This window comes from Sinohyriopsis cumingii, chromosome 11 (genome assembly GCF_028554795.1).
Source record: "Sinohyriopsis cumingii isolate HCF-2022 chromosome 11, ASM2855479v2, whole genome shotgun sequence".
NCBI classification, from domain to species: domain Eukaryota; kingdom Metazoa; phylum Mollusca; class Bivalvia; order Unionida; family Unionidae; genus Sinohyriopsis; species Sinohyriopsis cumingii.
In genome coordinates, this window is record NC_142971.1 from 10,929,157 (window position 1) to 10,941,980 (window position 12,824).

The window sequence follows — 12,824 nt, forward strand, 5'->3', positions numbered from 1 at the left end:
TCATGACCTACAAGTTTCAATTAAAGTGGGCCCCCACAAAAATACATTTTCTCTCATTTATGTATCAATTATCAAATTGAATCTTCACAAACTCTAGGTATTTGTGAATTATTTCAGCTAATAAGTTGACACATTTCATTATTTTCATGATCTTTAGAATTCATAAAATTACAGATGCTCTGCACTATTGTGCCTTTAAAGGTTCAGATAAATTTAATAAATAATCTAAAAACATAAGGTTTCCGTCTCTAATATTGAAGAAAAACACATCCCGAATTTGACCAATTGATGAAAATAAAATACTGCAACGCTTACCATTTGAAAAGAGGCAACTGTGCCAGAATATTCTGTTGAAAACTATACAGGATACTACACCCATGTTTTCATGATTCGTGATATGTGGGCCTGTTCTGTGCACAGCTTTGAAAAGATGTATTGTTTATCCATCAGGCTATGGAGATGAAATACTTTGGACTGTTTCTGTCAGCAGTTCATTCCAGTAATTAGGTTTTACAAAATTCAACATAACAATGCCAGTAAATGGCAAGAATAATATTTCTTGCCATTTATTGGCATTGTTACGTTGAATTTTGTATTTTCCAGGTTACAGGTTCAAGAAGGTCACAGGGTGGGTCTTCATGTTGACATTTACAAAATCACATTTTTATGTGCATTACAAGTTGAAATGTGGGATATTTTTGTATACTTTATAAATATCCTTTTCTTAATTAAAGCACAATCATTCTTTCTTGATACAAAATAGATTTTTTACCCAAAACAACACATGATCCAGTGTTTACAAAAATGATGTATCATTGCGCAGAATTACCCAACGTGCAGAATTGGCCAACATGGTGGTATTTATTTGATCAAAATACCACTGTCAGAACAAATGATTTAAGAAAGTGAAACATAAGCAGAGCTTATTTTAGTTAAAAATCTTATTTTGGAGCTAAAGTATTGAAATGACATAACCCATGAGCAGTGAAAAAATGTACATAATAAACATAAGGAACATATTCCAAACTTGTTCCAGTTGGCTAACTAGCTATGTATATGCCCCATCAGCAGGGGCATCTCAGCATAGAATAATATTCATATGCTGGTGAGGAACAGAGTAAGCTCAGAAAAATCAACAGATTAATGCGTATACAAGTATTACAACTAGAGGTAACATCTTTTAAAGATTTTCATTTCATTAGGACTCTTAATTAACAGAATGTAGCTGGAAGAAAGATAGTATTCCCCACCCCCCATTAGATAAAATCCTGGCAGCATCTCTGAAGTGAAAGCATTGGAGTTGCAGCTGGAGAAGAATGTATAGAAGCTAAGGGGCAATGGTTCACATCTAGGTGACAGTGACTTTTTTTTAAAATATCATTTCCCTTTCATATTACATTTATTTGTTTCTGTATTGGTTTTGTATTTTTTCTTGTATTTAAATTAGTAACTGAAGCAGCATGCTTGATACCATGAGTACTCACTGAAAACTGGTCATTGAAAAGTCGTTGAATTTCAACTCTCCTATCTGTATTAACCCTGTTTCATGGCTTATTTCATTAAGTTTTGTGTTGTGCTAGTGAGTATTCATTTTGATTTCATTGGATTTTATTTGATTTGACTGATCTTTTTGTGTGCCTGCATGGACCTGATATTTAAAGAATGCCTGGACATTTATGTTTATAACCCTTATGAGAAGAAGCTGATGACTTCAAAGCCTGGATAGGGCCTTCCAAACTTAAGAAAAAAACATCATGTCCACTGTGCAGGTCAATAAACTTGTCACATTATTAGGTCTGGAAAGGTTTGTTTTTTGGTCTGGATAAGGTCCTAAATCTTTTTTTAAATTTGTGGTAGGAACCATGTGAATGGTATTTAAAACAAATCTTAGTTTGGGTTTGTACAATTGATAACATTTTCCCCATGGGTAGTGAAGCAAGTTAGCTCAGGTGATTTTTGTAGCAAATTGCAATGCCTGTCTAAATTCATATAGGTGTTTACACTAAAGAAACTATGACAGGTGCTATGTTCCACATTTATTGTGTCAGGTACTTGGACAGTTGTTAGTATAAACAATAGCACACTGACATTTAAAGTTTTGATGGGACCAGTACCATGTTTTATAACAAAAATGCAATCCATTTCAATGTTGATAACCACAAAAGGTGAAAATGTAATAGGAAAACAGTTCCAGGGAGGCTCTTCCTTACTGAATAATGGTGCTGATCTCTCTCATGACAGCCTTAGCCATATCTTTGAAGTGCTATGTATCAATTTGGTAATTTGAACTAATCATGGTCATTTAGGGTAGGTATATTGCATATGTCCTTATGAAACATTGCTATCACCACCTTACTACTGGAGAGCTTCTAACCAATTCAACTCTTCCACCTTGTTACAGATACAAGGCTAGACTTGAAAAGATGCATTTCACTTACTCTTAGAGAACAGTAAGATGTAGTTAAAATGAGGTTAAAATGTGTTAGATATGGAGATTTAAAACTGACATTAAGGTTGCAAGCATGGGGAAAAAAGTTAAACTTGACATAGTGACACTCAAAAATGTGAAGCAATGGGCATGTATTAAAGTGATAAATTCACCAAAAATGTATGAAGTTTTGCAGGATAAATAACTAATTAGGTACACTAGGTATCATAAAGTTTAAGGAAATGTGGGGACTGAGGATAGATCATTGGTGCAAACATTAGTTCATACCATACAGAAAAGTTAATGACAGTGTACTAAATTAAAAGATGGTACTAAAAGTAATCTTATTCCTGATGGAAATAACAATTTGGGTTATTGCAAAATGCAACCAAATGCGGCCTCACAAATCAGCTATAGGTACCAATAGATCTTGTATCATGAACTACATGTGAAATTCAGATTCCCAAAACTTTTACACAAGGATGTACATTTGCATATGTGGGACATGTACCATGTACTTATTAAGATCAAGTGTGCAAACATAATTCAAATGATCTGTTTGAACATTTTTAGTGTATTTTTAAGATTGTTGGTTAACAATTATTAGGTTAAATGATTCATTGGAATGTGATTCCAGATGAAGCTACAATACCACACTTGGTCAATGTACTACAATAATATATGTTACTATACATAATCATATGATGAAAATAACATTGGGGATATTTTAAGTGCACGCATCCAGATATGTGCCTTACAGATCAACTATACGGACAATAACATCCTATATGATGTGAACTTCTGATCCCAAACATTCTAAATTATATGGATATTTGCTCGCATGTGGGATATGTAACTATGTTAAGATTATTTGTACAAAGCTAAATTCTAATAACCTATCTGAATATTTCTGGTGTAATCTTTAGAGTGTCAGTTAACAAATATCATTAGTAACTAATAATGCATAAAGTGAAATGGTTCATTAGAATTCCATAATATCAGCTTAGGCCACAATGCTGCACTACATCAATCAATGTCTTAACCAACTGAACAATTAAATGGAATGCATTTTGTGTTCACCTTACATTATTTTACTGTTTTCTTTTATCCAAGGGTACATATACCTGGGGAAAGTATATTTTATCCTAATGACCTGTATTTCATTCTCTGACAGTTTAAAATGATTTAGCAGGCAACTTGAGTAGGTTCATAACTATTTATATAAACAGTTACTGAGGCATCATGCCGCAGACATGTAGCATCATGTCCCATCCAGTCACATTATCCTGACACCAGGCAGACTTGTTCTAACACTAACCTTTTAATGTTGAGTTTCAAGCAAGGCAGCTGCTTGTATCATTTTTTTCTAAGTCTTTGATATAACTCGGCCGGGATCCAAACTTTCGACCTCCTGCATCCAAGGCGGACACTCTAACCACTTAGGCCACCGGAGTAGTCATGAAAATAACAATAAGTAATACAGATAACTTTAAACTCTCTTAGGTTCTAATCTGGAAAAGTTCTACAGTAGTACTTATACTGGGTACACAGCTCTAACAAAGTGTAATGACTGAGATTTCTAATTCATGATTTTCTTAGAAATTTATATTTTCTGTCCTGGAAATATGGCAAGTGTTGCTATTACTAGTGCAGCAATATCCTACATACTGGAAATCTTGTGGAACAGCATGTAAACTGATGAATGAACTGCTCTGATAACACAAATAAACCGTCTGATCTAATCCTCACTGTTGGGGAAAAAAACACCATCAACTTTATAACACTATGGTTTAAAAATATTTTGCTCTTTGGGGTATATGATTGGGGCTGAAGACACAGAAACATTAAGTCGGGTGATATCTTTTTAAGAAAAGATTGTGAACTAAATTGAGATTATTCTGAGTTTAATGAGAGAAAGAAGAAAATGACATGGGAGGACATAAGAAACAAGCAATGAAAACCCAATGTATGCTAACCCCATATTTCCAAATAGGTGTCCTGTATCTGCAAATAAGAACAAACATCCAAGTGATTTTTGTGACCTGACCTTACATTCTACCTTACCTATGTAATCCATGTAGATGCACCCATGCGAAATGAGCAGTGGATGTTTATGGGCACCAGTTGGGGCAAGAGAGAATAATACCTTTATGGAATTAAAGGCTGTGAAAACTTGCCCAAGTTGACTTCCAAATATATTACTCAAACTCAAGTGTGGGAAAATATTTATGCTAGAAACTAACAAACCAATGTTCTGCTCTACAAATAACTGACTACAAAATTCCAAACCCGCTCAAGAGCTACCATATAGCTTACAAAACCCAGAAATGCATTATGTTAGACATGTGTTTTTCAACTTTGTCAAACACACCCAATCCACCACAGTTGAATCAAACATAATATTGCAACTGCAAATGAAAACGTATGCACTTAATAATTGCATTTTTGTGTTGTGTGTGTGTGATTTGGATTTGTGACATAGCTTTAACAATTTTTCAGTCGTATCGCTACGATGTCTGCAGTGTGATAGTTTATAGTGATGTCTAGCACTTGGGCATCATGCCGCAGACATGTAGCATCATGTCCCACCCAGTCACATTATCCTGACACCAGGCCGACCAGTCCTAACACTAATCTCTTAATGCTGAGTGCCAAGTGAGGCAGCTGTTGGTACCATTTTTGTATATCTTTGGTATGACTCAGCATGGGGATCAAACCAATGACTTTCCGCATCTGATACTGATGCTCTCACCACCTGAGCGGTCATTTTTGTGTTGTATGATACACTTTCATCTATGATCTTTATCAAATAGCTTGATTTTACGTGCATGTGTGTGCTTGTCTCTCAAAATGTTTTGTATGGTATGAGTTTAAGTTCTTTTTGTTATATATCTGTTGCTGTAGTTATTTGATTTTATAACTGTCAGATACAAGGGTTTCTTCATATTAAAAGTAGTTCCTAGCATGTGGTCATCATGACTGAGATTAGAAAAGTAACAAGTCATCTAGATTAATCTGTTGCATGGGTTAGAAGTGATAATCTCTGCATTTTTTTTTTTAAGGATCTGTGAGACAACTAATTTATAGTATACTCTTTTAGATTTCAATTGGTGCATAAATCAAATGTGATTCATTGCTACTGAAAACACTTATTCTTACCATATGTATTTGCTTATAAGTCAACTGTACAGACACAGATCTGCCATCATATAATGCACCAGTAGGTCTGGATCTGTGCAGGGTTTTTTTTAGTAATCAATAGAGCAAACAATATGGATCCTGATCTGTTAACATATTATGTACATGAGTATATGCAATATTTAAATGATGATTCATGAATTAAATGCAATGACCATATATTGTATCTTGGAAAGAAATGTAGAAAAGTAGGAATACAATCACTTAATGGGGAACCATGGTAGCACAGTTGATAGAATGCCAGGCTCATTATGACCAACCCAAAAATATTATTTTGCCATCATGACCAACCTTTTTTTTCACCTTTTGTTACCCTACTTTTTTCTTTATAAGAAAAACACCTACCTATCTACTCAATTTATTTCAGTGTGTTAGAGGTACACACGTATTTGGTTTTTTTGTTGTTGGCTTTTTTGTTTGTTGCCATATCCATGGGTCCCAGGTTTGATATCTACCCAGGCCAGGCCTGGCGCTAGGGCAAGTCAAATGAGGCAACCGCCTTGGGTCCCATACTTTCAGGCATTGCATTTTTTTTGCTTGGAGCCTTTAGTTTATCACTTGCTGCCTTAGGCTCTGCATGCTGCCTTGGGCCCCACACATCCTAGGGCCAGGCCTGTACCTACCCAGACCAGACAGGATTGTCTGTGATTCCTGGGGAAAGGCAGTTCCCTTCCATTTCTTTGGCATGTTATAGCCAATATGTTAAAAGTGCCATTAAAATCCAAGAAAACATTCACATAATGAACAAAGTAAGAAACAAAATACATCTTGTTTAGTATTAAATCAATCATTTATTAGGGTTTTTAAAAAAAATGAATTTCATAGAAAAAGTTACATGAAAAAAGAAAGCACATGAGGAGAATGGGTGAATGTTAAAACTACCACATGTACTTTGTTATAAGTAGAGTCAAGCTGCAAATGGCACAGACCTAGATCTACTATCACATAACGTTCCAGCAGATCTGAGTCTATGCAGTTTATTAGAAATAACACTGACCCTGCTCTTGTGGAGCATTGTGTGACAGCTGATCAGGGTCACTGTTTTCTTTTGCAGTTGGACTCAACTTATAAGCAAGTATATATGGTATACAAGGGCAGTATTCCAGAAGAAACAGATCATAATGCAAACCTTCCTTGTGCACCAAGCACTGAAGATGAAAATTCAGTGACTAATTCAAAAATTCTAGCACAGCCTTGAAAAGTCTGCATAACATGTCATTGATTTAGGCCACATTCATCAATTATATAACTACAGTTTCCCCATTTTAAGTTGTATGCCTATTATCACTATTTTCCTTCATAGATTTTAAGAAATTATCCAGGAACTAATGTAACATCTTAACTCAAAAGTAGAGTCCAACTGAAAACTACACAGACCTATTGCTTCATGCAGCCAGCAGATTTGGGTCTTTGCAGTTTGTTAGGAGTAATAAGTAGAAAAAACATGATAGATCCTGTTATGCTGGCACATTATGCAATGGCAGATCAGGGTGTAGTTGCAGTTGGACTTGTATATGAGTATATATAGTATATATGCATACCACAGTATTTTTCATATGCCACTTAGATTAGTAGCTTTGCTTTTAGGTATCGTGCAAATTAACAGTTTATCAGATATTTTTCTGATGTTTAAGGTTTTGGATCCACACGAGGTTCCTCTGCATCAGATGAAACAATCTTTCAGCATACTTTGGAGGAACGAGGACAATTCCTGGCAGACTTTATAGCTAATTTGGGCATTCCAAGGTATCACAGAACACACAAGTTTGTGCTTCTTTGTTGCATGTTGCACATTTAGTCTCAAAACAAGGCTTAAAAATAAATGTTGTGCTAAACCCTGAAAAAGTAAAAATGTTCAAACTTGTACAGCATAAATACTATGAATTTCAAGACAGTATACACATAAGTTCGCTTGTCCAGCAAATATGTGTAACTTGCCCCAGGCAACCACACAATAGCTTTTTCAATCCTGCAGTATCCATTGAAGAAAGGAGTGTACATAAGAAAGGTAAATAACTAGACTACTGCAGGGCTGGTCAAAATTCCATTGCCCAAAGTCCCAGACTACTCTTTTTCAAAGCTGGGCGAGTAAAATTGTCGCTAGACTAGGCCCTGTGCTTTTTCCCTATTTTCAGAAGTCAGGCAAGTCCATATTTTCATGCTTTAATCACATTATCTACATTTATCTGGACATTCATTTTCTGGGGGTATACTGAAGGCTTGATTTTACACCTTTCCATGGATACATTTACATCCTGTATCACACCTACTGGTGGTCATTGATAACTGGTTTATATGTGCACATTTTATTACCACTTGACTGAATTTTGGGGCTAAGTGACCAAATATTAAAAAAACTTTGAAAACAAGGCCAGTATGATTAATTATCAGTGTTTTTAAGCAGATTTTTGGGTTGTGCTTTTTTTCAAACCAGATCGTTTTAAATGGATCACTCTGATTTTAATCCAGCAAGCAAGTGTAATTAAACTAATGAAATGAACTTTACCAACAAAATGGTTGGTTTCCTTTATGAACTGATTAAATGACAGTAATGATTCTTTAATTTTTAATTAATTATACAGAGGGTTAAGTTTCACATTTGATAATGCACTTAAAGTGAAACAATTATGCTTAATAGTGAGCTGACTCTTCATATTTCAAACAAAATGTATGTTATGATCACATTAGAAGTAGTTGTAAGGCAAACTGATATTTACTCTTGTGGTTAAAATGAGTTTGCTAAATTATTTTTGCAAGAACATTGATAAGGAAGATTTGAAAGAAGGAAAAGTCACATGAAATTGGACGGATATAAGGTAAGACTGCAACTGAGTTCTAAAGAGACATAAGACACAAGCCTGAATATGTGGCAGCAAAATGAAGGTTGAATGTGACATAACTAACAGAATTTTTTAGCTGCCTTTGGCTGATTGTTATTCTTGGCTGGAATTCATTGATTTAGAAAGAAAGATTTTTGCAGTTACTTGTAAACAACATACCAAACTGGCACAATTTGGAAATTCAATCAGTGTATTTGTCAGTGATTACGTTTGGAAAAAATTTCATGAGTTTGTAGCTCTGGTGAAACATGGGAGGGAATAGTTGCAGGTTGTGTTAATCATCTTAAGTTTTAAAAAAAAAGGGAAAGACCATCCTACCATTCATCAGCAGTATTTAGAGTTTAAAGCAAAGATGAGTACAAGCAGTCACCTGTTGAAATTCTTGGAACACTCATAGTGAACACTACACCTCCTCTCAGTCTTTTATGCAACTGTTAGAAATTGTGTTATAAGCCCATCCACTGATGAGTGTGAATTAGGATTTAGTTCAATGAACTTAAGACTTCTTTAAGGAAACCCCTAAAACAAGAGACTTAATAAATAATGAACATTTCAGCTAATGGACCAGAGCTCAAGGATTTTGATCCAGACACAGCTAACATTTAAATTTCAATTTTAGATAGAGCAAAATGGGATTTCTTTTCCAAATGAGTGACTGAGCACATGGTAAGCTATGAATTTAAAAGGTCGCTGGGTGGAGTTATGTGAGCACAAATAGTTATTGTGAATTGAAGGATCTACAGTTATGAATTTGTTTTGGAATAAAGCATAAATTCAAATACATTGTCTCTTGTAATGTATTTTATTATTAAGCCTTAAGTAGTTAAATAAAATGAGCATATAATAAAAAGGTTACTGCATTTTTATGAGAAAATATGAACTTGTTTTTCTGAAAATACTGCACTCCACAGGGTCGTGCAGTAGTTTCAGCAAAACTTGTTGATATTTTCCCATACAAATGCAGTAACCTATAATACTAGGACGAAGATAACATGAAATAACAATGCCACATTAGGACCGTCATAAGATGAAAAAACAGGGCCAGTAAAATATGAAATGACAATAACACTTTAGGGCCATGACAATATGAAATAACATACCACATTATGGCCACAGTAATATAAAATAACAATAACAACTTTTGACCATGATAACATGAAATAACAACAACACATTAGGGCCATGATAACATTACTACTTCTAAGTTCAGGTCCAAAGAGTTCTTGTCAAAATGTTTGGACAGAAAAGACTACAGTTTATAATCACTGGATGGATGGATGAAAGTATTGATGGATAACAATTTAGTTAAATGTTATATAAAAGGTCAAAGAACATTTTCTATATTGAATATATTGATAGATGAATAGGCAGAAAGACATTTCTATGATGCATGGATATGCCATGGTAATTTGAAGATACTGGTAGATGAATAGGCAGAGAGAGAAGGTGAGTGATGCTTGGATATGCCATGGTAATTTGAATATATTGATAGCTGGATTGGCAGAAAGACAAGGTGATTGATACATGGATATGCCATGGTAATTTGAATATATGGATAAACAGATTTGGAGTATATTGATGAATAGGTAATAAAACAAGGTGATAAATACATGGATATGCCACGGTAGTTGGAAAATATTGATAGATGCATAGGCAATAAGACACAGTGTAATAGATATATGGATATGCCATATTATTTTAAATACTTAGATTGCTCATAATAAAACCATTCAAATTCAACAAAGGCAAACATCAATGAAATCCCAGGTCCATGAATAATATTTTAATGTATAAATTTACTCTTTATTTCCAGAAATATGTGAAACTTTTTTATGGTACACTTAAATGTATACTCTACCTTCTCTCTCTCTCTCACTCGCTAGGGGTAGATCTAAATTGACTGTTTATTTGCATTAAAAATACCATATATATTCACTCGTAAGTTGAGGGCAACTGAACTACAGACCCAAATCTGCTGTTGCATAAATTGCTGGTAAATCAGGGTCTGTGTTGTTTGTCCTACTGATTACTCATAAACTGCATCAACCCAGATCTGCTGGGTTGATTTAATTTTCTACATATCTGGGTCTGCAGTTTTCCATTGGACTCAACATATATATGCAGGTGTATGAACTTAAAAAGATTGAGGAAGCGTTCCAGTTTTTGCTGTAAACATTGAATTGTTTGGACTTTAATTCATGGTTTATAGTAACCATAAAACCAATGATAAATGGGAATTCTTGAAAAATTTGAATTCATATTAGTATCAGTGATTCTATTTTCATTAAATTGTAATTTATCTTGCCCATTCTTTGTTGCTTCCCTTCATTTCCAGGATAGATTTGCTGGTGGGTTTGAGATCAGGTTGCCACCTTGCCTTGTGGTTAAGTTGTGCTGGCAGAGAAATCTTCAGGGCTGTAGCTCTTGTTAGTCCATCAGGTCACAAGCAGACAAGGTACAAATAGTGACAGATTTCCAGACCTGCCAACCCTTATGATTTTGCCTAAGTCTTACAGAAATTACCCTAAAAAATATGGAGATATGGTATAAACGCAAAAAAGCTAAATAAAAATGATTGTTGCCAAAACTCCAGAGAATTTGTTCATCCGTGTTTTATTTGGATCTGGGTTTCATATTAGAATTAGGTGAAATTAGTCAGGGAACCAGACTAACTTTAAGGTAGCACATCGGACGCTTCATACTGCACCTATTTGTTCATGCGAAGTGTCTGCATGATCAGATTGTTGATTATAGAATTTTTTTTAAAAAATGCCATCCAGCAAGCAATGCATGTTGAAGACGAAAGAGAATATAAGCCTATTGAAAAGTGTTAATAATCAACACAGAAGAATAAAAAGGAATATTCAGATTCTTGTGAATAAAGCTGGAAGGGACACAGTTACATTTATTGGACATCATGTGCCAATTTGAGTATGAAGAATTTCCAAGAATTACATCAAGTTGAGAGATAGCAACAAGCCATTGAGCTGCATGTTGTTTGGAACTAAAGTTGGTGCTACTGTACTAGTGGTAAATAAAGGGTACTCGTACTTCACAAACTTTATAGTTGAATATAATGTTTATCTTCGCTGCATGTTTCGAATCCCAAACTTTTAATTACATTTTCCAGCTTTACAATAGCAGTTATATATTTTTTTTTTACACCTTAATAAAAACTGGTTAAACTTCTGGAAAAAAATCAACTGCCTTACTGAGACTGCCTCGTCAGGGTTGGCAGGTCTAGACTTCTACATCACTGGTTTAGAATGACATTGAGTCAATAGGAAACTTAATAGGCAATGCACTCATCAAGCCTGATAAGTTTTCTACTTCTCTGTGTCATTCCATACTAGGTGTCTTACATATCACGTAATAACTTTACACCACATGTGACTATTAATACCCTCATTTACAAGATAGTTATTTGATTCTGATGTGTGAACAGTACTCCAAGTTGTGAGTAAAATAGTTGCATTTGCCATTGAAAGTTCATAATTGGTAAATAAACATTGTCATTCTCTGGTGATTGGTGACGTTAAGTTTCACAATGCAGCAAGTAGAAAATGACATCAGTATGCAGTTTAATTCAAACTCAAAGGCCAGGTTTTAAAAATATGTTTGTTTCTTTATTACTGACTTATAATATGAGGACTAGATTTATAGGTATTAATAAAATTGTTTCCTTGTATGTCAATCGATAGCAAAGTACCATTAGCAACAAAAGTGATAATTGGAAAAAAAACAATATGAGCCTTGCTGTTACCTTATTAATTTAATTAAATTCAAATATGATAAAAGATTTAATGAGGAAAGATGTAGAACTGCAAATTCTATAATTGTAACTATCAAAATACTTGTTATTTCAACATTTCCCTCTAAAAGTAAAGCCTGAACAAAATTGAGTCAAATCTGAATCATTGTTTATAATGGATTAGAATAAAACAACTGTTAAACCATTCATATTAAAAATTGTAGTCTAATCCATTACAAACCTGGCATTATATTTGCATGTGACAAGTGTTGCAACTGTTACTCGTTAACATGGCTTTAACTCCATTTCTTGGGTACTGTGATAGTCTAATAGCCTCTCAGGCCTGTTACGACTCTATGGTCTTATAATAATTAACATAACAGAGCAAAAACCATCAAGTTTTGTAAAATTCAACAATTATTTTATTCCCCTAGATTATGTTAATGTGCCGATGTCCTGTAGTGAGGTGATGTGCTAACATTCTTTTGATGTGTTACTGTAATATAATCAAAAATTGTTCTTGTCTGAAATCACTAATTCCAAGTTAATGTTCCAGTCCAAGAATATTACAGATGAGCAATTTGTATTTCCAATGAATAATAATTTG

The 12,824-nt window shown here is 34.3% G+C and overlaps 1 protein-coding gene across 3 annotated transcripts in view; it reads left to right on the forward strand.

The window, feature by feature from the left end:
• LOC149787607 (uncharacterized) overlaps nucleotides 1-12,824 on the forward strand; it is a 58,006-nt gene that overhangs the window by 24,117 nt on the left and 21,065 nt on the right. For all 3 annotated transcript variants that reach the window (XM_089973771.1, XM_089973772.1, XM_089973773.1), the window contains 2 exons: nucleotides 7,261-7,372; nucleotides 10,802-10,921. In XM_089973771.1, the coding sequence (XP_089829897.1) occupies nucleotides 7,261-7,372; nucleotides 10,802-10,921 (232 nt within the window). The remainder of the gene's footprint in view (nucleotides 1-7,260; nucleotides 7,373-10,801; nucleotides 10,922-12,824) is intronic.